This window comes from Lagopus muta, chromosome 1, assembly GCF_023343835.1.
Source record: "Lagopus muta isolate bLagMut1 chromosome 1, bLagMut1 primary, whole genome shotgun sequence".
Classification (NCBI taxonomy): Eukaryota; Metazoa; Chordata; class Aves; order Galliformes; family Phasianidae; genus Lagopus; species Lagopus muta.
This window is the reverse complement of record NC_064433.1, coordinates 192,337,198-192,362,993: the sequence shown is the minus strand read 5'-3', so window position 1 is coordinate 192,362,993 and position 25,796 is coordinate 192,337,198. Positions and strand designations below refer to the sequence as shown.

The window sequence follows — 25,796 nt, the reverse complement described above, 5'->3', positions numbered from 1 at the left end:
GGCTTTGAGCTCTGCTCTTCCCATTGAGCTCTGACTGCAACCCACACAGAATGGCCAGGGTTGGAAGGGACCTCAAGGATCACGAAGCTCCTGCTGCAGGCAGGGCCGCCAACCTCCCCATTTCACAGCAGCCCAGGCTGCCCAGGGCCCCATCCAACCTGGCCTTGAACACCTCCAGGGATGGACGGGGCATCACAGCCTCTCTGGGCAGCTGTTCCAGCACCTCACCACTCTCTCTCTAAATCCCCTCCCAACGCCACAAAGCACAGCACTTTTCTTTTGGGGTCAACGTTTATGGCTGAGCGTCAGCACAGCAAACAGGAGGCTGTGATTTCCAGCAGGCAGCTCCAGCTCAGCGGGCCCCGGTGTAGCAGAGCTCAGCAACGCCATCGGGGATGGCACGGCAGTACTCCAGGCTGGCCCGGTGCACCCTGCAGCGATACTTCCCGCACGTCTTGGCGTACTGCAGGAAGTGTGGGGCTCCTGGAAAGACCACGTTATCAGCCAGCACCGTTGCCCTATCGGCCAGCAACCCGTGCTCCTCCAACAGCTGCAGATCCCTCAGGTAGCATCGCTTCCGATGATCCATGAAGACGAAATCGATGCACTGCAGGCCGTGCTGCTCCCTCAGCCTCGGGATCACCTCCTCGGAACGGCCCACGATCAGCTCTACCTGTGTAGAAGCACCCTCAGCTCCCCTGCCCTGCCTTGGCACCCCGCCGCTGGCCGGCCGCTCACCGTCTGCTCATCGAAGCCTGCCAGGCGGATCACCTTCTCGGCCACGGATGCGTGGTGGGGGTTTGGTTCCACCGTGTAGAGCCGGGCGCCCGGCGGCAGCGCCGCTGCCATCAGCACGGTGCCGTAACCGCAGTAGGTGCCCAACTCCAGCACGGTGTGCGGTGCCCGCTCACACAGCAGCTTCTCCACGATCTTCCCTGCCGAGGTGGAGCTTCCTCAATGCTCTGCTGGGCTGGGGGGGTCCCTACAGCCCTTGTGCCACCCTGCTGTGGCTGTGCCGTCAGTCTTGTGGCTGTGCCAACGGGGCCTTTGGCTTGCCGTGTGCAGGCCAAGGGTGCCGTGGTTGTGCCAGAGATGCTGCAGCCATACCCATGGTGCCGTGACTGCCAAAAGTGTCTTGGCCATATCAGTGGTGCCATGGCTGTGCCAAAGATGCTGCAGCCATACCCATGTGGAACCATGGCTCTGCCAAAAGTGCCTTGGCCATATCAATGGAGCCATGGCTCTGCCAGAGATGCTACAGCCATACCCATGTGGAACCATGGCTCTGCCAAAAGTGCCTTTGCCATATCAATGGTGCCATGGCTCTGCCAGAGATGCTACAGCCATACCTATGTGGAACCATGGCTCTGCCAAAAGTGTCTTGGCCATACCAACTGTGCCATGGCTGTGCCAAAGATGCTGCAGCCATACCCATGGTGCCACAGCTCTGCCAAAAGTGCCTTGGCCATATCAGTGGTGCCATGACTGTGCCAAAGATGCTGCAGCCATACCCATGGTGTCGTGGCTCTGCCAAAAGTGCCTTGGCCATATCAAGGGTGCCAATGGTTCTGCCAGATATGCTACAGCCATACCTATGTGGAACCATGGCTCTGACAAAAGTAGGACACTTATCGCCATATCAGTGGGGCCACAGCTGTGCCAAAAGTGCCTTGGCCATAGCAAGGGTGCCAAAAATGCCTTGACCACACCAGTGGTGCCACAGCTGTGCCAAAAGTGCCCTGGCCATACCAGGAGTGCCGTGGCTTTGGCAGCGGTGTTGCTGCAGGGCAAGGAATGCCCTGGCTGTGCCATCAGTGTTGTGGCTGTGCCAATGGGGCCATCGTCTTGCCAGGAGTGCCACGTGCATGCCGAGGGTGCCATGGCTGTGCCAGAGATGCTGCAGCCATACCAACATTACTATAGCTCTGCCAAAAGCGTGCTGGCCATACCAAGGGTGCCATGGCTGTGCCAAAAGCACCCCAGCCGCACCAATGGTGCTGTGGCTGTGCCAAAAGTGCCCTGGCCACACCAGTGGTGCCACAGGTCTGCCAAAAGTGCCTTGGCCATAGCCAGGGTTCCATGGCTGTGCCAGAGATGCTGCAGCCATACCAACATTGCTGTGGCTCTGCCAAAAGTGCCCTGGCCATGCCAAGAGTGCCGTGGCTGTGCTAGTGTTGGCCCAGCTGTACCCATGGTGCTGTGGCCGTTCCATAGCCGTGCCACTGATGAAGTAGCCCTGCTACCGATGCCATCACCAGGCTGGTAGTGCCGTAGCCACGCCAACGTTGCCACAGCCACACCACCAGCCCTGCTGGGAGCCCCACGCGGCCACGCTCACCTTTGAGGGGTCCCACGCAGCCGAGGTGCTCGCAGTGGTAGCTCCACTGATCGAAGGTGTGCAGGATGTGCCGGGGGTCCCCGGGGATGGCGTGGGTCAGCACGTACTGGAAGGCACGCTGCTCGCGGGGCACCCCGGTGAGGCGGTCCTGCAGCCAAGGCAGCAGCACGGCGCGGTACAGCAGCACCAGGTAGTGCCGGTAACGGATCAGCAGGGTGATGAGGAAGGGGAGGAAGGCCAGAGCGATGGCTGGAGACACCATGGCCAGCCCTGCTGGCTCCTGCGCCCGACAACCCCGACACCAAATCCTGCGCCGCGCGCCCTGCCCCCTCTCACCCCAAACTTTGGGAGTCGTAGGAGGTTCTCGGGCTGCTGGTGTGGTTCCCACCTCTGGTTGTGTTCAGTGTGTCCTCAGGTCCCCAGCTGGGCTCTGCTCTGTGCTCAATTATTGATGGTGGCACCTCAGGCACAGCCTGAGCCGGCTCCGGTTACTGGGCTGAGTGGGGATGTGTTACGGGGTGGGGGTGGGGCGGGGAGTTGGATGGGATGGGGATGGAGTAGAGATAAGGATGGAGACGGGATGGGATGGGGATGGAGTAGAGATAAGGATGGAGATGGGATGGGGATGGAGTAGAGATAAGGATGGGGATGGGATGGGATGGGGATGGAGTAGAGATAAGGATGGGGACGGGATGGGATGGGGATGGAGTAGAGATAAGGATTGAGATGGGATGGGATGGGAATGGAGTAGAGTTAAGGATTGAGATGGGGTAGGGATGGAGTAGAGATGAGGTGGAGATGGGGTAGAGATAAGGATGAGGATGGGATGGGGATGGAGTAGAGATGAGGTAGGGATGAGGATGGGGATTCATGACCCTCGAGGTGCCTTCCAACCCTGGCCATTCTGTGATTCTGTGGATGGGGGAGGGATTCAGATGGGATGGGGATGGAGTAGAAATGGGGTAGAGATAAGGGTGGGAATGGGGTGAGATGGGGATGGAGCAGGAATTCGGATGGGATGGAGTAGAGGTGGGGTAGAGATGGGGGTGGGATAGAGATAAGGATGGAGTGGAGATAAGGACTGGCATGGAATAGAGATGGTGTAGAAATGGGAATGGGGTAGAGATAAGAATGATAAGAATGGGGATGGAATGGAATAGAGATGGGGCAGAATAGGGATGGAGCAGGGATTTGGATTGGATGGAGATGGAGTAGGGATGGGGATGGAGTAGAGATAAGGATAGGGATGGGATGGGGTAGAGCTGGGGATGGAGTAGAGAGAAGGATTGGGATGGAATAGAGATGGTGTAGAGATGGGGATGGTGTAGAGTTAAGGATGGGGATGGGATGGAGATGGAATAGAGATGGGGTAGAGATGAGGTGGAATAGGGATGGAGCAGGGATTTGGGTGGGGTGGAGATGGAGTAGAGGCAGGGTAGAGATGGATGGGATGGGGAACAGATGGGGATGGAGAGGAGATTTGGATGGGATGGTGTAGAGATGGGGATGGGGTAGAGATAAGGACTGGGGTGGGATGGGATGCAGGTGGAGGTGAGGCAGAGATAAGGGTGGGGATGGGATGGGCGTGGAATAGAGATGGAACGGGAGGGGATTCTGGTACGAAGCGCTGGCAGCTCAACGAACAACGCGTTCCACGTGCTTTTATTCCCTCCTGGACCCGCTCAGCCCCCTTCTGGCTGTGCCAACCCCTCCCTCCACGTGTGCATCCCTTCCCACGCAGTCATCCTGCCTTCCCCGCGGTTTTCTCTAGAACCAGCCAGCCCCGCGTCCCTTCCCAACGCGGGTCGCGGTCCCCAAGAGGCGCTCCGTGAACCCACAGCCGGGGACGGCACTCAGCACTTGGATAGGGAGCGCTGGGCACTCGCACGCATGCGCCCTGTTCGCGCAAGCCAACCGGAAGGCGGAGCCGCGAGCTGCTCGCTGATTGGTTCTCCCTCACGTGACGGCTCGGCGGAGAGGAAGAGGAGGAGGGCGGTGTTCTGTTCCTATTGGCTCGCCCCCGTCACGTGACGAGGGGAGGAGACCGGAAGAGGAAGTGGCGGTGAGAGGGGTGTGGTCGTCGCTCCTCCTTCACGTGACAGGGGCGGTGCGGCCCCTGCCGGACCCCGTAGCGGCGGCGGCGCGTCATGGGCTGCTGCTACAGCTCCGAGGCTGAGGCCTCTGACCAGGTGGGGTTTGTGAGGCCCTCTGGGGGGGGCCTGAGTGGGGGCTTATGTGGGTCAGTTGAGGCCCTATGGGGTCTGTGGGGGGCACCTGTGGGGCATTATGGGATCTGTATAGGGTTATGGGGTGCCTGTGTGGGACTGTGGGGTCTGTGGGGGTCTGTTGGGGCCTGTGGGGGGGTCTGTGTGGTGGTGTAGGGGGGCTTGTGTGGGACTGTGGGGCCTGTGGAAGCCAATTTGGGGGCCTGTGTAGGACTGCTGGCTCTGTGGGGGCTTGTGTAGGGGGCCTATGGGAGGGGCTGTGTGAGACTGCGTAGGCCTATGTGGGTCTGTGGGGGCTTGCTGGGTCTGTTGGGGCCTATGGGAGGGGACTGTGGGGTCTGTGGGGGTGTAGGGGGACATAGGGGGACTTGTGTGGGGCTGTGGGGGCATAAGGGGGGGGCTGTTTGGGACTGCAGAGTCTGTGGGGACATATGGGGGGGCTTGTATGGGACTGTAGGGTCTGTGGGAGTGTATAGGTGTTTGTAGGGGGCCTATGGGGGGGGCTTCTTGGGACTGTAGGGTCTGTGGGGGCCTTCATGGGGGTGTAGGGGGGCTTGCGTGGGACTGTGGGGCTATGGAAGCTTTTGGGGGGGCCTGTGTGGGACTGCTGGGTCTGTGGGGGCTTATGTGGGGGTGTAGGAAGACCTATAGGGGGGCTTCATGGGACTATGGGGGCCTGCAGGGGGTCTGTATGGGACTGTGTGGGTCTGTGGGGGCCTATGTGGAAACCTATGTGTTACTATGGGGTCTGGGGGGACCTATATGGGGATATAGGGGGGCTTGTGTGGGGCTATGGGGTCTGTGGGGGCATGTGGGTGAACCTGTGTGGGGCTATGGGGTCTGTAAGGCGATGTAGTGGGGACTATGGGGGCCCATGGGGGGTGTAGGGGTGTGTGTGTGGGACTATGGGGTCTGTGGGGGGTGTAGGTTGGCCTGGGTGGGACTATGGGAGCGTGTGGGGGCATATGGGGAGGCCCATGTGGAACTGTAGGGTCTGTGGGGAGGCCTGTGTGGATCTGTGGAGTCCTTATGGATCTGTGGGGGCCTACATGGGGGTATAGGGGGGCTTGTGTGGGGCTGTGAGGTCCTTGGAGGCCTATATGAGGTGTAGGGGGGCCTGCGTGGGTCTTGTAGGGCCTGTGGGGGTCTGTGGAGGCCTATGGTGGGGGAGGGGGGGCTGTGTGGGTGTTTTGGGGGGACCTATGTGGAACTATGGGGTCTGTGGGGGGTCTGTAGGGGTCAGTGTGGGACTATGGGGTCTGTGGGGGGGTCTGTAGGCGTCAGTGTGGGACTATGGGGTCTGTGGGGGGGTCTGTAGGCGTCAGTGTGGAACTATGGGGGGGTCTGTAGGCGTCAGTGTGGAACTATGGGGGGGTCTGCAGGGGTCAGTGTGGAACTATGGGGTCTGTGGGGGGGTCTGCAGGGGTCAGTGTGGGGCTATGGGGTCTGTGGGGGGGTCTGTAGGGGTCAGTGTGGAACTATGGGGTCTGTGGGGGGGTCTGCAGGGGTCAGTGTGGAGCTATGGGGTCTGTGGGGGGGTCTGCAGGGGTCAGTGTGGAACTATGGGGTCTGTGGGGGTGCCTGCAGTGGTCAGTGTGGAACTATGGGGTCTGTGGGGGGGTCTGCAGGGGTCAGTGTGAAACTATGGGGTCTGTGGGGGGGTCTGTAGGGGTCAATGTGGAACTATGGGGTCTGGGGGGCTGTGGGGTGAATATGGGGACAACGGGGCCTGCGGGAACCTGGAGCATCGCACACAGGTTTGGGTGCCACAAGGTGAGAATTGACATCAAGCTGTTGGGTGGAAGGAGGGGGGGGGCTGTGGAGGTGGGGAAGGGTCTGAGGACCCCGAGGAACGTCCCCAGGGGGGCTGTAAGGGTAAGCAGGGGTGGGCAGAGGGCTGCTGCGTTTACTGCCCCCCCTCCTGGGGGATCTGGGAAGGAAGCGGGGAAGCAGAGCCGGTTCCTTCTGTCCTCCCCCTCACAATTCTCCCACTGTTTCTCTTAGGAAGAAGAGACAAAGCGGCTGCTGGAGCCGGCGGCCAGCCCTCCCAACAAGGCACTGAATGGAGCGGAGCAGAGCTGTCACAGCCTGCCCTCAGCCCGCACCGACGAGCAGGCCATGCTGTCCTCCATCCTCGCCAAAACGGCCATGTAAGCCCTCGAGCTGCCTGGTCTCTGCAAGAGGTGCTGGGATGTACAAAGGAGCAGTGAAGGATGGGGGAAACCAGACAGGGGGAATGGAAGCGGGGCTGTTGGAAAGAGGGCTGAGTTGCTCTCAGGGCGTCCCCTGGAAGGAGGATGGAAGTGAGGTATGAGTGGGGGGGGGATGCGAGGAAACAACTTTGGGCTGGAGATGGGGGCCGGGCTGGAGGAGGTGATGATGGGGCCGGGCTGGAGGAGGTGATGGGGCCGGGCTGGAGGAGGTGATGGGGCCGGGCTGGAGGAGGTGATGGGGCCGGGCTGGAGGAGGTGATGGGGCCGGGCTGGAGGTGGTGATGGGGCCGGGTTTCTTCGTGGCACAGAGCCGCCATCCCTTGGGGGGCGTTCAGGAGCTGCTGGGATGCGGCCTTAGGGTTCAGTGAGGGTGAGTTGGGCTGGCTGAGATTTCGGGGGTCTTTTCCAACCCCGCAAGGCCGAGGTCTGACACAGAATCATGGTTGGAAAACGCCTCCGTGATCCTCAGCCACCCGGCGCAGCGTCAGACGTTGCCACGGGCTGGGGCTGTGCTGCTCCTTGTGCTGATCGTTGGGGGAAGAAACGTCCCCCCATAGGCAGCATGGCCCTTGTTGTCTCCACAGCAACATCATCGACGTGTCGGCGGCGGATTCGCAGGGGATGGAGCAGCACGAGTACATGGACAGAGCCCGGCAGTACAGGTGGGTCTGCAGAGCGTTTTGTGAGGGCTGGGTGCTTCTGTGCTGAGCCGCTGGGACTCGTGACAACGCTCTGCCTTCTTTCACCCCCAGCACCCGCCTGGCCATGCTGAGCAACAGCCTGACGCACTGGAAGAAGCTCCCGCTGCTGCCTTCCCTCACCAACCAACCACACCAGGTGCTGGCCAGCGAGCCGGTGCCTTTTGCAGACCTGCAGCAGGTGAGGAGGAGAGCAGCCCTCCCCCATCTCAGCCACCCGAGGCTGCTGACCCCCCTCCTCTCTCTGCTTTCCCCCCCCCTCCAGGTATCCCGGATAGCTGCCTACGCCTTCAGCGCTCTCTCACAGATCCGCGTGGACGCGAAAGAAGAACTGGTTGTACAGTTTGGCATCCCCTGAGCCCCGCCGCATCGGGGTTTCGTTTCGTTGGCTTCGTTTTGTTTGCCTCCTCTTTTTTTGGGGTCTTTATTTCCCCCCTCTCCCATCCCCACGGCACAGAACTTGTACATACGCCCCGTTTCCTATCACCCACAAAATGATGGCCGTCTCACAACTCCCCTCCCTCCTTCCCCCACCCCCCAGCGCTGCCTCCTGTGGGGTTTTTCCCCCACTGTGTTGCATGGGGGGCAGCGGGGAGGGGGGGGGGGCTGCATCCTCATTGCTGGGGGTCTGGTGTTGTTCCCCCCCCCACCCTGGGGAGGGCAGGCAGGAGCTGGATGCTCCCGGAGGAAACCTTCCAGTGGTTTATTCCGCCCTCTCCTGGTTTACAGTGATTTTCTTTTCGGTTTTGGTTGAATTCTTCTTCTTCTGCCACCACAGATAAACGCATCCAGCCCGCCCCTGCCTCCTCTCCGTTCCACTGGGTCGCTGGGCACCAGGCAGCAGTGGGACGCGTGGCTGTGGGTTCATTCATTACCTGCTCTGTTGGCTTCTTTTTTTTTAGGGGGTGGAGTTTTGTATGGGATTTACTCTCCCCTCCCTCCCTCCCAAACATCTCAGTGCTCCCACTTGGTTTCTGGCACCCCCTGCGCCTGCTGCTCTTCCTCCTGCCCAAAGACTGGGGGGTGCTGCCAAAAAACAACCCCCCCTCTGACCCCTCACCTCTGTCTCAGCACAACCCCAGGCTCTACTGACAGGTAACAGAGATGTGGCTGCGCTCCAGGGTGTGGGGCAGACGCTGTGGAAGCCGTGCCCTCAATTTTGGGGTTAACTCCAGCCCAGAAGCGGCTGTGATAGCATGGAGCTGAGCGCATTTTCCCCCCTTCCTCATCCTCCTGCCTTGTCCCCAGCAGCCCAACCTGGGTGGCACAGTGGTGATGCAAAGGCTGTGCTCCAACTGGCAGAACCCTGTGGCTGGGTGCCATGGGGTGCCCCCTGGGTGCCATGGGGTGCCCCTGCAGTTGGGTGCCCCCCCCCCCCCCATCCCTTTTGCTCCCACCTTTCATTCTGAAGCTCGGTGGGGTCGGGGCCGCCTCTGGGTGCCTCCCCACACGGCCACCTCCCTGCGCTCCTGTGGGGTCACAGCACTGAAATCCAGGGTGCTGAGCTGGGGCAGCAGGGTCAACACGTAGCGCCTGTGGGGGGGGGGGGGGGGAGCTCAGTGGGGCAAAGCAGCCCAGGGACGAGATGGTGGTGGGAGGGGGTTCCATCTGCAGCCCCCTCCCCCTTACCTGTAGCCCCCCTCCTCCTCCATAGGGTTCCCATATAACGTCAGGCGGCGCAGCTGGCTCAGAGCCCCCAGTTTGTCCACCTCCCTCAGGCAGCTGATGGTGTTGCCATGCAGGTAGAGGCTCTGCAGCCCCCCCAGCGTGCTCAGCACCTGGTTTAGGGGTGGATGTAGGGGGGGGAAAATGAGGATCTGGCCTTACAGCCGCCACTGCGGGGCTGTGAGCTTCACCCTCTTCCTCCCTGTCCCTCTCACCGGGTCAATGGTGGTCAGGCAGTTGAAGGACAGGTCGAGCCAACGGAGCTGTGTGGGGTCGGCCAGGAGCTGCTGCAGGATGGGGTGCAGCCCCTCCAGGCTGCTTAGCCTGGTGTAGGGCAGGCGGAGGGCCAGGGTGGGAGAAGGGCTGCCCTCGGGGCTCAGGTCTGTGGGGCAGGGCTGTGAGAGCCCAAACCCACCCTATGTGGGGTGAATGAAGGGTTGGAGGGGGGGGGGCACCCTATACTCACCCTGCAGGGATTGCAGTGGGAAGAAGGAGAAGTCGAGGGGGGGGACGAGCTCAGGGGGCTGCAGGCGGGTTGGCATCGCTGTGGGGCAGGGGCCGGCCTGGCAATGGGTTGTAGGGTCTGACTGCCCCCCCCCGTTGGCACCTATAGGGCCTGGCCCCACTGCAGCCCTATAGCAATCCCTACTTCCCCCTTCCCCAAGGCACCCTGCAGTCCCACACATCCCCACACCCTATGGCAGCCCCACGGCCGCCCCCCACGCCCCACAGCTGCCTCCATGACCCACGGCCACTCGCTCCTCCACACAGACCCCAATGTTCCCCCCCCACACAGCCCCACAAATCCCCTCACCCCGTTGGATACGGGTCCCGATGTCCCCAGTTTGTCCCCACACGTGTCCCTTGGCCCTAACACAGCCTCCAGCCCCACACGCGCCCCCATAACCCCACACATACCCTAATATTTCCCCCCCCAGAATCCCGCAGCCCGGCCCCACACGCCGCCGTTGCCCTGGCAACACCCCTCTCCCCCTCCCCCCCACAACACTCCGCCGCTCCCAGCGTTCCCCGCGCCTCTCGCGAGACTTTGGATTCGGCGCCCGAAATTTCGGAGCCCGCCGGCACTCGGGCGGCGCGGCACCCAATCACGCGATGCTACGTCACCGCGGAGCCAGCCAATGGCGGAGAGCGGCAAGGGGGGTTTGAATCCCGGCGGCGGAGGGCAGGGCTTAAGCGAAAGGGGCGGGGCCAAAGCGGAGGGGGCGGGGCTTGAGGTAGGGGTCTGGGTATGGGGCCCGGGTGTGGGATTTGGGGTCGGGCTTTGGGGCCCGGGTGTGGGATTGGGGGTCGGGGTTTGGGGCCTGGGTGTGGGGTGTGGGATTGGGGGTTGGGAGACTGGGTGTGGGATTTGGGGTCGGGGTTTGGGGCCGGGGTGTGAGGTCTGGGTGTGGGATTTGGGGTTGGGGTTTGGGGTCTGAGTGTGGGGTGTGGGATTTGGGATTGGGTGCCTTGGTGTGGGGATTGGGGTCTGGATGTGGGATTTGGGGGTCCGGGTTTGGGGTGTGAGATTTGGGGTTGGGGCTTGGAGTCTGGGTGTGGGATTTGGGGTCTGGATCTGGGGTCTGAGGTCAGTATGTGGTGTGGGCCCTAGGTCTGGATGTGGGGCGTGGGGGTGTAGGATCCGAGGTTGGGGTCTGAGGCCTGGATCTGGGCCAGGGGCCTTGGGCCTGGGGTGTGGGATCAGAGTCTGAGGTCAGGGCCTGGATCCTTGGGTCAGGATCTGGGGCTGGGGCGTGGGGTCGAGGGCTGGGGTCTGGATCTGTAGCACGGGCCTGGGACTTTGGCTCAGGATCTGGGGCCGGGGATCTGGGCCTGGGATATGGGATCAGGGCCTGGGGGGGGGGCATCGAGTCAGGATTTGGGTTGTGGGGCCTGGATCTGGGCCCGGCCTCCGGGACTGGGTTTGAGATCTGGGGATGAGGGAAGTGGAACCTGGGTTCTGGGTCCGAAGGTTTGGGGACCTGCGTTCAGGGGTCTGGCTTTGGGATGTGCGTTCAGAACGCCGCGCTGCGGGGCTGCGTTTGGTTCCGCGTGTTGAACCCGTCCCCGCGCCGCCTTTTGGTGCCGTGCGCCTTTAACGCGCGCAGCGGCCGTGACGTGGGGCGGCGTTGGGCCAGGAAGGGAAACCATCTCCTGGAGCGGCCCCAGCGCGGACCCGACAACTTTTCTTTGTGCAGATTCTTCGGTGCCCCCCCAGGGGAAAGGAGGGGGGGGGGGGGGAAAGCTGTTCGGATGGAGGATTGACGCCGAGGGGGGGGGCGGCGGCACAGGGCACGGCGGCGGCGCTCCGGTAAGAGCCCAACAAAGACTTTTGTGTGCCTTCCGTGTTTGTTTTGCAGCGGGGAGGAGGAGGAAAAAGAGAGGGGACGGAAAAGGAGGAGGAGGCAGCGGTGGAGGGGGGGGGGGGGGGGGGAGAGAGGGGAGGAGAGGGGGGCAGCCCTTGGCTCGCTGCCCCCCCCGTGGCTTGCAGCCCCCCATTCTGGGTGCTGTGCCGAGTTGCGCTCGCCAACATCCGGGTGCTCTGTGCCCCCCCCCCCCACCTTCTCACCCTGCTGGATGTGAACCCCGCTGCCCCACGGAGGGGGGGGGCTGTGTGTGGGGCTGGGGAGCAACACCAGGTGCTCCCTGGCGGGGGGGGGGGGGGGTTGGGGGTCGGTCTTCCCCCCCCCCCCCACAATGCTGTGCCCTGAGGAAGGTGCTGCCTTGCGTAACGCCGTGTTGTGACGGAGCGGGCATGGAGGCGGGGGGGGGCGGGGGGGGAACAGGAACAACAACACAGGGATGGCAGTGCTGGAGCGTTTTGAGTCCCCTCCTGTTGTGCCTGAGAGTGGAAACGTGGGGGGGAAGCATTGGGTCCTTTCCTTTTGCTCCTTCCCGCGGCTTTGGGTCCGGGTTGGTGCCGCCAATGGAGGAGGAGGAGGAGGAGGAGGGGGTGGGAGTGCCGTAGCTCAGGACGCAGGGAAATGGAGGCACAGTGCTGTCACTGCAGGGATGTCACCATCCTGCTGCTGTCACCGAGCCCCAGTGCCACCGGATACAACCAGAGCCCCTCTAGGTTCTGCCTTCCACGCTGCCCTGCCTGGGGGTGTGGGCACAGGGGCCACGGCCCTTGGGGACCCCCATCCCCACGTGGTGTTTTTGGGTTATGTCCAGCCCTCGGGGTGGGGTTGTCAGGGTGGCACCGGGGACGGCGGAGGCAAAGGTCGCCGTGGGGGGGGAGCTGCGGGGGGGTGGGGGCGGCTGGCAGAGATCCCACGGGTGCACGGCTGTGGCACTGAGTGGGGCCGGGGGGGCCTTCTTATGTGGGTGAGCACTGTGGGGACAGAGGGGACCCCCGTGTTGCTGCTGTGTCCGGTGCTAGGAGCAGCGCTAGGGGAGAGCCAAGGGATGGGGACGTGGTTTGCGCTGTGCTGCTTCCGTGCGTGGCCAAAAACCATGTGTGTTCTGGGGGGAGGACGCTGGGCCCCCTCCTGATAATGGAGGGGAGGCTTCTGCTGCTTGGAGATAGCGGAGAGCTGGGGGCAGGGAGGTGACTCCTGTAGGATGGCCGTGGGGACACGCGTGGTGACAGATGGCGGGGCAGGAAAGGGGGCAGCACCCCATGGCTGAGATCCTGGGCGGCACACTGGTGGTGACAGCGCTGTCACCAGCCCTTCCCAGCCCCTAGTGTGCTGTGTCAGATGTTGGGGGGGGGGGGGGAGTTGGGATGTGCCCTATGGCCGTGTGAGGGCCAAACGCATCCTCTTGTGGGCTCCCTGGGTTTGGGAGCTCATGAGGCTGCTCCCTGCTCCTGGCTCTGAAAGGAGGAAAGGATGGCGACCTGGCGCACGCCGCGAGGTGCCTGGGCGCCGCCACGCTTGGCAGTGTGCTCCCCTGCTCCCCCCGAGCCCCACGTTCCCAGGGAATGTAGGTCACCCAACTACAATCGCTGCTCTGTGCCTTGTGCTGCTGGCTGTGCCTCTGTCCCCTGCCGACGTGGGGCTGGGAACGTCGTGCTGTGGGGACAGGGGACACCCACTGCTGTCCCCGAGGCTTCTCCCTGCTAAAAATGAAGATGTTGGCTGCTCCCTTCGGTAACACCGGGGAGAGGAGGGGACGCGTCCTTCTTCATCACGTGCAAAAGCAGAATTGCGGTGTTGGGTGCTTTAATTGCTGTTAATTTTTCCCTGTTTGTTGGTGTTTCCAGGTCTGGGTGTTACACTGGCAGCCTCGCAGCGATGCCGCTCCACGCCACCAGAGCCGCCGCGCTCCTCGCTTGGGTAATGCACAGTGATGGTGCTGGGGGGGGGGGGGGCTGCAAGGACCCCAGGGGGCTCAGGGGCTGGGGACAAGAAGCCACGGTGCTGCTTGGGATTTGAGTTGTGGGTGCTGCTTCCTGAGCTCCCCAATTCATTTCTAGGTGAACAGCACCAAGGTGTGCATGGAGCCCCTCGGCGATCTGTCCCAGCTGCAGGACTGCCGTGTTTTCATCCAGATCATCAATAAGATGTGAGTGCTCAGGTGTAATCACTTCTCCTCCTACCCCCTGTGCAGTGGGAGCTGCTCTCCTTCCCCAAATGCTGCTGGGAGAAGGAAGGGGTGTGAACACTTTGGCTTTGGCTCCATGAAGGAGCATCCCACAAAGAGGGTGCAGACCCCTCCCACCGACCCATCACAGCACAGGGACAGCTTTTGGGGAGAGGAAGGGCAGAACTCCGATCTTGGGAGCTGCATGAGCTGCATCCATCACTTGCGAGCGCGAGGGTGATTAAAGCTGGCGTGTAATTAGTGCCCCAGCGAGGCCGTGCTCCCGCAGCCGGTCCCGAGGAGCTCAGCTCTCGCTATAATTATCTCCAGCACGGTGTAACAAGAGCTGCTCGGAGCAGGGCGGGGAGGAAGGAGCCATGCACTGAGATATATTTAGTCAGAGCTGCTTCACCTCTCCGGCTGCTCTGTGGCTGGGATTAGCCGGGATCACAGCACCATGCGCTCACCCCACAGCCGATCCCTGCACCAAATCCCCCCGTTTGTGGTGCCGTGAGGGTGAAGCACTGTCGGCAGAGCGTGGCTGGCGGGCACGTGGTCCGCATTTGTGTTGGCTGCGCTGAGCAGAAGCGTTGGATGAGAGCCACGGCAGCCAGCTGCAGTTCCTTCCTTAAATCCAACAGCTTTGCTCCTCTCTGTGATTTGCCCTGCCCAGAATCGAGCTCCGGAGCACAGCGTGCTGTGTGGTGTGGCTGATCCTGGGGGGGGGCTCCCCCTGGTTTTATCAGGGCTGCCAGCAGCAGGGATTGCTCACTTTGCTGCCAGGCAGCTCGGGGAAAACCCCGGCTTGCAGAGAGCCAAAGAGCCGCCTCTGGGCTTTGAAAGCAGCCTTTGTTCCACCTCTTGCATAGCGCTCAAGCTGCCCGTGCTCTCTTGCAGCCACAGGACTGAGGAGGGGGAGTCTGTCCTGGAGCAGCCCCTGGAAGGACGAGCAGCCTTCATCTGTGGCTTCCTGCAGAGTAAGAGCTCGGCATGGTCCCATCCTGCAGCCTGGCCCCTTCCCTGCAGGCTCACGTCTGTGGTGCCCCCGGGTGCCTGGAGGGCTGTGTCCCAGCATCGGGCTGCATCTCCTCACCCTCCTCCTGCTCTTCCTTGCTTGTGTGCTTGGAAACCTTCTTTTGCGTTGCAGAGCTCTGCAAGCACAAATTGGCCACGGAGAACCTGGTGTCAGCACAGAAGCTGCTGCAGGGAGAAGAGCTGGAGTTGGCCAAGGTACCTCGGTGCCACGCAGGTCTTTTGGCCCTTCACACGTTCTCTCTGCCGTGAGAAAACGTGGGGTACCCTGGTGGGACTGCGTTGTCCCCGGGGCTGATGGTGGCTCTGAGATGGTGGCTGCACCTCGAGGAGAGTTGGCGCGTGCCTGGTGCCACCTGACTGCCCCTGACACACTGCCTGCTTCCAGGTAGCCGTGCTGCTCCTGTACCACAGCTCCATGAGCAGCAAGAGCCCCCGGGATTGGAATGAGTTTGATTATCAAGTCCAGGTAATGCCCTGAGGTCCCAGGGTTGAGTGTGCACCTACACCTCCATCCCAGAGCTCACCTGGAGCCCTGCTCTCATGGCTCCTGTCCCACAGGTCGAGCTGGCCACCATCCTCAAGTTCGTGCTGGACCATGAGGAGAGCCTGAGTGAGAACCTGGAAGCATTCCTGCAGCGCAGAGGTGAGCGTGGCCCTGGGTCGAGCCCGGTGCCAGCTGTCAGCAGTGGGGTGTGCAGGGAGGAAAGAGGAGAGGTCCGTCCCAGCTGGGGTCTGTGCTTCCTGTACACTTGGGGCTGCGGATCTGAGCCTTCATCCTCCTGATTCCTTCCTCCTGGTATGAAACCAAAACCTAAATTGTGCTCCTTGCCTCCCAGCACCGCTGTCCTCACCTGGCACATCCAGCAGCAGCTCTGAGGAGCGCTCGCCAGGGCTCTCCCACCCGCAGGTGCGCTTCCTGGAGCTGCAGAAGATCGCCTCCTCCTCCTCCAGCATGAACAAGTACGTCCTTGTCCTCTGGCACATTTTTGGGGGGACATGGAGGTGTCATCAGGGGTGTCCTTTGCCAAGGATGCAAGCATGGATACTTACCAGAGCAGCATGGGTGCTTCCCAGAGCAGCTGGTGTCTCCTCCTGTCCTGGGCTGGGTTGCAGAGGGCTGGGCTCTGTGTCTCTGATGCTAAGCAGCGTTCTTCCTGCAGCATGCTCCCTGGAGCACCCGCCTCACCTGTGGGGGATGTCCTGCAGACCCCTCAGTTTCAGCTGCGAAGGTTGAAGAAGCAGCTGGCTATTGAGAGGGAGAACCGGGACGAGCTGGAGATGGAGCTGGCAGAAAACCGCAAACTCATCACTGAGAAGGGTTGGTGCCTGGGGGGGTGTCCTGGGCACAGGGAGGGGTCTCCAGGGCAGAGACCTGTGGGTTTGGGACTTTCTGTGATGGCTTTGACTCTACTAGAGCCACGCTCAGGTCCTGAGCCCAGATGAGCACAGCTTCAGATCGAGCATGTTGGGGTTGGCTCTGCTTTGCTCCAGTTCCTCCTTCCCTTTTTCACTCCTTTGATAAATTCTGGGCAACCAGAGCTGCCTGAGTGATGCCAGCGCTGCCCAGCCTGGCTCCTTGTGCCTTAGCTTTCCCCTGGGCAGAGGGATGAGTGTCCCACGCTGTGCTGGGGGCTCAGCCTAGCAGCAGGGGGTGGTGACGTGCCCTTCTCGTGGTGATTTGCCCTGCTCTCCACGCTCCCCAGAGGCTCAGATCAACATGATGCAGCACCGCATCGACCGCTTGGCTCTGCTCAATGAGAAGCATGCTGCAGACCAGCTGGAGCCCAAAGAGATGGAGGAGCTGAGGGAGAGAAACGAGAGGTAACGCCCGCGGGTTTCTGTGTCCCTGAAAGCTTTTGGGGTGATACTGGATGCTGTTTCCTAAAGGTTCCCATTGCTGGAGCCCAGCTGTTGGATTTGGTGTAGGAATCTTCAGTGCAGCCAGCGAGCTCACAGTGGGCTGCAGCTGAGTGAGCCCAGAAGCTGCTTTTGGCCTAAAACTAGAACTCCTGAGCGTGGGTCTTTGAGCTCCCATCTCTTTACGCATTGTTAGTTGCATCAGATCTGAGCTGGGCTGGAACTGTCACTGCCATGCTGCGTCCCACTCTGTGCCCTGTCCCCTGTCTGCAGCCTGGAAGCTGTTTTACTCATTTTTTCTTATGTTGCAGAGGTTCTAACTGGAGTCCTGCAGCTCTGGTTCAGAGTGGTCAGGGCCACACAGAGCTCAAACACCAGCTGCCTTAGCCGTGTTCTGCTTCATGGCTTGTCAGGGCCCCACGTAGGGCTTTCTCAGCAGCACGCAGAGATGCCCGCATACCCTGGTGTCCCCAGCGATGCCCTCTCTTCCCTTGCTCTTGCTGAGGTGTGCCACTGCTCTCCCACAGCCTGCTGGTGCGCTTACACGAGGCCCTGAAGCAGTGCCAGGATCTGAAGACCGAGAAGGGCCAGATGGACCGCAAAATCAACCAGCTCTCCGAGGAGAACGGGGATCTCTCCTTCAAGGTACCGGGCCGCACTCTCCTGTTTTGCATCTTGGTGGCAGCGCTCTTTGCAGACAGCCCTTGAAGCAAGGGCAGCATCAGCCTTAAAAACAAAAGCTGCATTGGCAGTGGGTGCAAAGTACATTTCAGGTTTGTCCTTTGTGGTCTGTAAACGTTGCCTGCGTTCAGCACCTTGGATGCGGTGTGGCTGATGAAGCCCTGCAAGCACCCGGATTTGGGATGGCCTCCAATGTTTCCATTGAGCTGAGCTGACTTCCCTGCTTCCCTCACAGCTGCGGGAGATCGCCAGCCACATGGTGCAGCTGCAGGATGCCCTGAATGAACTCTCCGAGGAGCACAACGCTGCGCAGACGCAGTCCCAAGCAAAGCAGGCGCAGCTGGAGGGCGAGCTGAGGGCTGTGCTGCAGGAGAAGGTGAGGGGCTGGGGACGGGTGTCTGCCAAGAGAAGCGAGTGTCCCCCACCTCCTGCCCTGCTCCATCCCCTGTCTGTGTCTGCAGAAATGCCTGGAAGAGAAGGTCGAGATCCTCCAGGGGAAGATTTCCCTGCTGGAAGACCAGCTGGCCAAGCTGGGGGACTGCAGCACGCAGGAAAAGGGAGAGGTCATGGGCGATGTCCTGAAGGTACAGACAGGTTGTTTGTGATGAGAGCGAGCTCAAAGCTTTTCCAGCCATGGCAATGCCCAGCAGCCCAGCAGTCCTGCTGTGCCCCAGCATGCAGCAGTGACGGGACAGAGCTGGATGCTCCCTTCAGGGTGCCTGCTGTGGGGCTCAGCGTGCCACCTGCATGATGTTTGGGACTGCAACTCCCTGCTGGCTGCACCAGTGGGGATGGAGCTGCTTCTGCACAGTAGAGGAAGGGGTTTGCTCTCAGAAATGCCTGAAGTGAAGGCAGGGCTCGGCTTGTTGGGGTGTGCGGTGGGCTCGCTGGCTGTAAAGTTCTTGTGGAATTGTTGTCTGCTGCTCGAGTGATGTCTGGGGATGTTTTTGTTATGTTTTCCCTCCTTCCTTTTCTCTCTGCCAGCTGGAAGAGCTCAAGCAGGAGGTGTCCAGCCTCACCACCAAAGGCATCGAGCTCCAAGCCTCCGTCCTGCGGCTGGAGGAGGAGAAGAGCCAGCGGGATGCAGCACTGCAGGCAGAACGCAGCCGCTTCGAGGTGGAGAAGCTCCAGCTTGGAACCCACATCTCCACCCTGCAGAGCTCCGTCTCCGAGCTGCACCTGGCCAAGGAGAAGCTGGAGCAGGAGCTGCGGGCGCAGGAGGCGCGCCTGACGGCCCAGGCGGACGCACTGACGGCAGAGGTGGGCAAACTGAGTGGTTTCCTGCAGCAGCAGGAGCAGGAGGCAGCTGGGCTGCGGCTGCAGGCAGAGAAGGAGCGGGCGCAGGCAGAGGAGCTGCGGCGTCGGGATGTGGCCTCCCAGGAGGCTGTCGGCGAGCTGAGCCGGCGCGTGGAGCAGCTGGGTGCCAGCCTGAAGCACAGCGAGGAGGAGCTGGCACGGGTCACACAAGAGGCGGAAGGGAAAACCAGGCAGCTTGGGGCTGAATGTGAGAAAGCTGTCCAGGAGAGGGACGCAGCCCTGCAGCAGCTGCAGCACTTGCAGCATGCCAAGGAAATGCAGCTGGCGGCCCTGAGCAGCCAGCTGCAGAGCCTGGAGGCGGCCAGCAAAGCTTCGTCCATGGAAATGCAGCAGGAAAAAGCTGAGTTGAATGAGAAGGTCCAAGAGCTGCAAGCCCGTGTCCTCGAGCTCAGTGCACAGTGCCAGCAGAGCTCGGCCCAAGCGGGGAGCACCGAGACGCTGCGAGCCCAGCTGCGGGAGCTGGAGGGCAAGCTGAAGGAGAGCCAGCAGAAGCTGGCTGACAAGGAGAAGGTGGCCAAGGAGAACACGCGCCTGCAGGAGCGGCTGCTCTTCCTGGAGGAGTCGGTGCGCAACACTGAGGGCATCCTGGAGGACGAGAAGAGGAGGGCAGCTGAGAGTCTGGAAGGGAACCTGGCCCGGATTGCAGAGCTGGAGGCAGAGAAGCAGCAGCTGGTGCAGCGTGGTGAGCAGGCCCTGCAGGAGCGAGGAGAGGAGCTGGCCAGGAGGCAGGCACTGGAAGCACGGCTGCAACAGGTGGCAGAGGAGCGCCGGGAGGAGACGGCAGCCCTGCAGCGGCAGCTGGCAGAGGTGGCCAAGGGGGAGGAAGGAGAGCGTGGCAGGCTGGAGAAGAGGCTGCAGGAGCTGAACCGGGAGAACAGGCAGGCCTGCCAACGGCTGCAGGCCGAGCAGGAGAGGGTGGCAGACCTGGAAGCCCGCATGGCACGCATGGCCGGTGAGCAGCAGGAGCAGCTGGCCGCCCTCCAGGCCCAGCTGGCCAGCGCTAAGGAGAAGGAAGGCAAGGAGATGGAGAAGCTGGCGAGCGCCGAGCGTGTGGTGAAGTTGGAGGCAGAGGTGCAGAAGGCGAGCGAAGCGCTCGAGGCCATCTCCAAGGAGCTGTCACACGAGAGGCTGAAGTCCAAGGAGCTGGAAGCCATGGCCACGCAGGAGGCCGGCGAGGTGGCCCGGCTGAGCGCGGCGCTGGAGGAGGCAGCACGGGAGCATGGGCAGCAGCTGGCACGGCATGAGGAGGAGGCAAAGCGCCTGCAGAAGGAGCTGGAGGACGCCAAGGCTGATTGCGCCGCTGAGAAAGCACGCAAGGCAGAGCTGGAGGTACAGCTGCAGAACTCCATCAACGAGCAGCGGGTGGAGCGCTCGGCGCATCAGCAGGAGCTGGCGCGGTCCCTGGAGCTGATCGAGGAGAAGGAGGGAGAGCTGGATGAGCTGCGGCTGAAGAACGTCTCGCGGGGCGAGGAGCTGAGGGACCTGCAGAAGACAGTCAGCAAACTGAAAGGGGAGCTCGCCTCGGTGGAAGCGGTGAAGGAGCGGGCGTCCAAGATGGACAGCGAGCTGCAGGGCTTCCTGGAGGCAGCCCGGAGCCGGGATGCCGAGGTGGACAGCATCAAGGCGGTGTACGCCAAGGAGGCATCCCTCAAAAACCTGGAGGAGAAGATTCGTCACCGAGAGCAGGAGTCTGGCTCCAGCCAGGACCTCTACCAGGAGAAGCTGAAGGAGGCCCAGATGCTGAGCGTGGAAGTGGAGCGGCTGGAGCAGAAGTGCCGGGAGCAGCAGAACACCATCACAGGGCTGGAGAAAGCCGTGGCTGAAGGCCGGGCTGCCGCGTCCCAGCAGCAGCAGGCAGAACTGGAGGCGTCACGGAGGGAAGCGGCGCAGCACCGGGAGACAGCAGCAGAGCTGCAGAAGCAACTGGAGGCCTCACGCTCAGCCCAGGCCCTGCAGGATGGCAACCTGGAGAGCCTGAGGAAGGAGCTGCAGGACAAGAGCAAGGAGCTCGCCCAGAGCAAAACGGCTGTGGCTGCTGCCGAGAAGGAGCTGGCGTCCCTGCGTGCTGCAGCGCAGGAGAAGGGCCACCTGGAGGAGGGCTGGAAGGAGCAGCTGTCGCAGTGCATCCAGGAGCTGGAGAGGAAGAACAGCCTGCTGGGCAGCCTGGAGCACGAGGTGTCCATCCTGCACCGGCAGCTCACCGAGAAGGAGGGCGAGAGCAAGGAGCTGAAGCGGCTGATCATGGCCGAGTCGGAGAAGAGCAAGAAGCTGGAGGAGAGGCTGCGGGTGCTGCAGACCGAGATGGCCACGGCTGCATCGCGGGCGGCCCGAGCGCTGCTCGCTGATGAAGGTGGAGGTGCAGAGATGCCAGGAGGAGATGGAGAAGCAGCGGATGACCATCGAGGCACTGAAGAGGGACCGCCACTGCCAGAGCGAGCGCGAGGAGGAGCTGCGGCAGGAGGTGAAGGTCTGCCAGGACAAGTTCTTCCAGAAGGAGCAGCTCCTCTCCTCCCTGCAGCAGGAGCTGGGCAGTGCCCAGGCGTTGGCCGGAGAGGTGGTGCCGCTGAAACACCTCTGCCAGCAGCTGCAAGCCGAGCGTGCCTCGCTGGAGAGCAAGCACCGCGAGGACCTGGAGCAGAGGGCGAAGGCCACCAATGCGCTGCAGGCGGAGCTGGCCCGGGCCAGGCTGGAGGTGGCCGAGCTGCCGGCCCTGCGTGACAGAGCAGCTGAGCAGGAGCGTGCGCTGCAGCGGCTGCAGAAGGAGGCAGCGAGCTCCAGCGAGAGGCTGGCAGCCCTACAAGCAGCCAACAGCCGGCTGGCTGAGGAGAACCGTGCGCTGAATGAGAGCGTGAGCCGCGGGCAGCAGCGCCTGGATGCTGAGCTGGGGCAGGTGAGGGAGAAGCACACACGGGAACTGGAGTGCGTGAGGCTGGAGGCGGAGAAGGCGATGGCCAACAGCAGGCAGGAGGCCGAGGAGGCGGCCAGGAAGCTGGAGGCGATGAGCAATAAGTATGAAAACGCCAAGGTGAAGGTGCTGGAGGAGAGGCAGAAGTTCCAGGAGGAGAGGCAGAAGCTGATGGCGCAGGTAGGGGCTGGCGGAGGCTCTGCGGTGCGGGTGCACAACGTGGGTTTTGGGGCAGAGCAATGGGGATGGGGCTGTGCCATGGGGGGGGAGCACGTGGGCTCTGTTTCTGTGTCACTCTGTGTCACTCTGTGTCACTCTGTGTCACTCGCTTCTGCTGGCTCTGCCCAGGGCTTCCCACTGAGTTGGTTGCCCATGAGCTTCCCAAAAGCCCTCAGAGCCGGGGCTCTGCTCCCACCCCATCCCCATTCCTAAGCCAGGGGCTGTCTTACGGCCCAGGTTCACCAACCCCAGGTGTCTTTGCTCCCACCCCATCCCTGTTCCTAAGCAGGGGGGTTATCTTAAGGCCCAACATTCATTAAGGCACAGGGGAAGCCCCGATTTCATCACAACCCTACAAACCCTTCCCTTGGACCCCATGGGATGGGAGCTGGGGGGCTGCACACCTGCAGGGAGCAGTGCCCTGCGCATGCCATGTGTTCACCCTTTCCTTTTTGCTTGCCACAGGTGGAGCAGCTAGAGGTATTTCAGAAAGAACAAGCAAAGCAGGTAACACACATGGAGTGTCAGCTGCTTAAACGGTGACGGCGCGCGGCCCCATCCGCCTGCCAGCAGAGCTGCTGCCTCCTTACCCACTGATGGCAGCGGGGTGTTCCCAGCTCCAGGTCTCTGGGCTCTCATGTTCACCCCACGGGGAGGAGGAACAGTTTCCCACCCTTCCACCCTCACGCATTGAGCTGGAGGCGTTGGATTGCGGGTGTTCTTTTTATTTGATTTGATTTGATTTTGTAACGCAGCACTTGATCTCAGAGCCAACCTCTGGGGAACTGCTGCTGCTCGAGCAGACGTGGCCAACGTGGGGCTGGTCCTCACGGGGTCACCCCCATCCCCTGCCCCACCTTGTGGGGACAAAGCCCCCATCCCTGTCCCCAGCCTAGAGGTTTCGCAGGATGCTCCCTCGTCCCTGGGGAGGTGACGGCCCCTGGGGCAACGCGCTGAACTTTGGCACGGCAAAACCATTTGGGGCTGAGCCTCCTCCCGCTGCTTGATCCCACTGTGGACAGTTGGCGCTGGAGACGGCTGCGTCGGCCACGGGTGTGCGAGGGGATGGCCAGGGGAAGGGGGCAACAGAGTTTTCCTTCCCTGCCTGCTGCCTTCGGGTGACCAACCTGTGCCCTGCCAGGTGGAGGAGCTGAACAAGAAGCTGGCACAGCATGAGAAGGCCACGCGGAGCCAGCAGCAGAGAGTTAAGGTGGGTAGGGGCAGCTGGGGCAGCTCTGCTGTGGAGCTGGGGGGGGGTCTGATCCGATTCCTTCCATGCAGGTGCTGGAAGGAGAGCTGCAGAGCGAGGCCACGCGCCAGCAGGAGAGGATGGCTGAGTTGCAGGAGCAGCTGGCACAGAAAGAGCAGGCGGCTGAGCACTACAAAGCCCAGGTGAGCCGCTGCAAGCCATCGCCATCCCTGTGCTCAGTGGGGGAACCTCGACGGGCTGCTGATTTTTTCCTTCACCTTCTGCTTCTTAGATGGAAAAGGCAAAAACTCACTACGACGCAAAGAAGCAGCAGAACCAGGACCTGGCAGAGAAGCTGAAGGCCATGGAGCAGCTGCAGAAGGAGAACGCAGAGCTGAGGACGGAGTCGGAGCGCTTGGCCAAGGAGCTGCAGCAGAGCGTGCTGCAGGCCAAGGAGGCCGAGCTGAGCTGCAGGGAGCTGAGCGGGCAGGTCCGCAGTCTGGAGGCACAGGTAGGCACAACCCAACTCTCTGCCTTCCTCCTTCCTCTTCCTCGCTCTAAGAGTTGACCCACCTCTCCCTGCTTTCCCCCCAGCTGGAGTTTGCCGACCAGCAGCTTCGGGAGCTCGGCAAGTTGCCGGCCCCCAAGGCCACGCTGAAGGAACCGGAGAGCTTCCGCCAAAACCCCTCCGACCTCAGCACCGACAGCCTGGACCTCAGCCTGGACGAGGGGCAGCCACTCAACTCCACCAGGTACGGTGCTGCCTTGTGGCCTCGTGCAGCCCCCAGCCCCGCTTTGCCCCCCAGCCCCACGCTCAGCCCTCGTGCCCCATCCTGCAGGAAAGCCACCCGCTCGCACTCGGACGGCTCAGCCGTGCCAGATGGCGCAGAGCCACGCACGTCACAGCGGCTGCCACGCAAGGTGGAGTCCTTGGAGAGCCTCTACTTCACACCCATCGCCAGCCGCACGCAGCCCAAGCTGGAGAGCAGCGTGGGTTCTCTGGGCGACGTCTCGCTGGAGTCGGGCTGCAGGACGCGCTCGGGGCGCCGCCGCACCACGCAGATCATCAACATCACCATGACCAAGGTGAGCGGGGCCGAGCCAAACGCTGGGCTGGGGGTCTGCTGCATCACCTCACCCTTCCCCTCTTCCTTCTGCCAGAAAGAGACCGCCACGGAGGAGCCGGGCGGCGCGGACGCGTCCTTCAGCAGCATCCTCTCCGAGCAGCCCCAGAAAGCCGCCCCGGCGCGTTCCCGGCTGCGCTCTGCACGCTCCCTGGCCAGCTTCTCCTCGCAGGACTCCCTGACCAAGCTGGACACCTCCTCCCCTCAGGAGCCATCAGGCCACGCTGCACTGCTCAGCCTCCCCGGCTACCGGCCGGCCACACGCAGCGCCCTGCGACGCTCTCAGGCGGGCAGCAGCTCCAGCTTGGGTGAGCGGGGCCGGCTGGGTGCAGAGCTGTATCCTGGTCTAAACGCGGGGCTGCCCCTCTCCAACTCTCCCTATTTTGCTTTCAGGTCGCAGCAGCATCTACTTGGGGACGTGTCAGGACGAACCGGAGCAGCTGGACGATTGGAACCGCATCGCCGAGCTGCAGCAGCGCAACCGCGCCTGCCCGCCGCACCTCAAGACCTGCTACCCTCTGGAGAGCCGGGTAACGGGGGGGCACCCAGCCACCCCATCCCACCGCACCCAGCTGCGTGCAGCCCCTGACTCCCGCTCTTCCCCCCCACCCCTGCAGCCTTCTGACTTGCTGGGCACCATCACGGATGACGAGATGAAGACGGGCGACCCGACAGAGACGCTGCGGCGCGCCAGCATGCAGCCCTCGCAGATCGCCGAGGGGACGGCCGCCCGCCGCGGCACGCTGGGAGCGGGGTGGGCTCCCGGTGGCATCACCACCAGGCAGCAGCGCAAACGGCTCTCAGATGAATCCCACCAGGGCCCCGAAACCCCTGAGGTGAGCGGAGACCCCTCGACCACCCCAAAGATCGGGGTGCAAAGCGCTGGATGCTGCTGGCCATGGAGACTCCCCTGGTGCAGCTCCGAGCCCTTCTGACTTTCCCCTCTCCCATCCCAGCTCTGCCCCCCCGGTTGCGATCCCACTTCCCAGCTGAACGTCCCCACTCATCCTCTCTCTTGCTTCTCTTCCCAGTCCAAGAAGCCTGTCAGCTGCTTCCCACGTCCCCAGACCCCCCGGGAGCGGCGCAGCTCCCACCTCAGCCGGCGGAGCGAGCAGCAGGCGCCCAGCAAGCAGGTGGGCGGCTCAGAGGGACTTTGGGAAGGAGAGCCAGAGCTCCCTGGCCCATCCCGAGCCCCTCGCCATTCTTCCTCTTCCTCCCAGCCTGAACGGCGCCAGTCGATGGCCTTCAGCATCCTCAACACCCCCAAGAAGCTGGGGAACAGCCTGCTGCGCCGAGCTGCCAACAGGAAAACCACCCCCAAGAACTCCCCCCGCGGCACGGCGCGCCGCTCGCCCCGCATCGCCTCCGCCAAGTCGCCCAAGGGCAAGGTGGGCAACTTAGGGGGCACCTCCTGAGCCCCCTTTGCGGGGTGGCCATCCCTCACCCCCCTCCTCTCTCTTGCAGGCCGGCCGCAGAGCGCTGAAGGACACCAAGTTCTGAGGTTTCCCAGCCTGTCTCCTCGCTCCTCCTTGCTGCCTCCCAGCTCAGCGCCACCAAAGGGACTCGGGACCGCTGTGGGGCACGCGGGGCAGAGGGAATGCGATGGTGCCATCAGTCCCCGAGGGACCCTGGCTCCCTGCTGCCCTCGTGGAGGGGGGGAGGAGACCTTTTTAAAAGTGTTTCTACTTGTAAATAAATTGTATTTTTCTCCTGCTGTTGGAGTCCTGTTTCTACAGGCAGGAGCAGCGCCGTGGGTTCAAGGAGTTCAAGCTTTTGTGCGAGGGTTTGGTGACTGGTTCTCAC

General features: G+C 62.4%; 4 protein-coding genes across 8 annotated transcripts; 2 read left to right on the top strand and 2 right to left on the bottom strand.

The window, feature by feature from the left end:
• Positions 1 to 274: 274 nt before the first annotated feature.
• LOC125696303 (transmembrane O-methyltransferase homolog) lies at positions 275 to 2,812 on the bottom strand. Its single transcript, XM_048951805.1, has 3 exons — positions 2,339 to 2,812; positions 739 to 935; positions 275 to 673 (listed from the first exon to the last, which is right to left on the bottom strand). The coding sequence occupies exons 1-3, from the start codon at positions 2,598 to 2,600 to the stop codon at positions 353 to 355; spliced, it is 780 nt and encodes a 259-aa protein (XP_048807762.1). The 5' UTR covers positions 2,601 to 2,812; the 3' UTR covers positions 275 to 352.
• A 1,561-nt stretch (positions 2,813 to 4,373) lies between these two features.
• LAMTOR1 (late endosomal/lysosomal adaptor, MAPK and MTOR activator 1) lies at positions 4,374 to 8,348 on the top strand. The gene is made up of 5 exons (XM_048951864.1): positions 4,374 to 4,527; positions 6,568 to 6,713; positions 7,361 to 7,438; positions 7,529 to 7,655; positions 7,740 to 8,348. Exons 1-5 carry the CDS (start codon positions 4,486 to 4,488, stop codon positions 7,830 to 7,832), a joined length of 486 nt encoding a protein of 161 aa, XP_048807821.1. The 5' UTR covers positions 4,374 to 4,485; the 3' UTR covers positions 7,833 to 8,348.
• On the bottom strand, positions 8,224 to 11,290 carry LRRC51 (leucine rich repeat containing 51). 5 transcript variants are annotated; one of them, XM_048951816.1, is made up of 6 exons: positions 11,093 to 11,290; positions 9,606 to 9,702; positions 9,355 to 9,521; positions 9,104 to 9,252; positions 8,872 to 9,007; positions 8,224 to 8,330 (listed from the first exon to the last, which is right to left on the bottom strand). In XM_048951816.1, the coding sequence occupies exons 1-5, from the start codon at positions 11,288 to 11,290 to the stop codon at positions 8,875 to 8,877; spliced, it is 744 nt and encodes a 247-aa protein (XP_048807773.1). In that variant the 3' UTR covers positions 8,224 to 8,330; positions 8,872 to 8,874. The 5 variants fall into 5 exon arrangements, with proteins under 5 accessions (XP_048807773.1, XP_048807786.1, XP_048807793.1 ...); XM_048951829.1 differs by having other exon boundaries at positions 9,606 to 9,683; positions 11,093 to 11,198; XM_048951836.1 differs by lacking the exon at positions 11,093 to 11,290 and adding an exon at positions 10,058 to 10,328.
• Positions 11,291 to 11,346: 56 nt separating this feature from the next.
• On the top strand, positions 11,347 to 25,707 carry NUMA1 (nuclear mitotic apparatus protein 1). Its single transcript, XM_048951403.1, is given in 27 exon segments — positions 11,347 to 11,450; positions 13,347 to 13,419; positions 13,560 to 13,648; positions 14,564 to 14,643; positions 14,814 to 14,896; positions 15,087 to 15,167; positions 15,260 to 15,344; positions 15,538 to 15,661; positions 15,862 to 16,019; positions 16,405 to 16,522; positions 17,086 to 17,203; positions 17,475 to 17,615; positions 17,701 to 17,823; positions 18,224 to 20,884; positions 20,886 to 21,641; positions 22,146 to 22,187; positions 22,822 to 22,890; positions 22,962 to 23,072; positions 23,162 to 23,380; positions 23,464 to 23,621; positions 23,709 to 23,955; positions 24,031 to 24,301; positions 24,387 to 24,523; positions 24,611 to 24,829; positions 25,025 to 25,126; positions 25,214 to 25,381; positions 25,458 to 25,707. Coding segments are annotated over 26 exon segments (6,438 nt in total). The 5' UTR covers positions 11,347 to 11,450; positions 13,347 to 13,377; the 3' UTR covers positions 25,494 to 25,707.
• Positions 25,708 to 25,796: the final 89 nt, after the last annotated feature.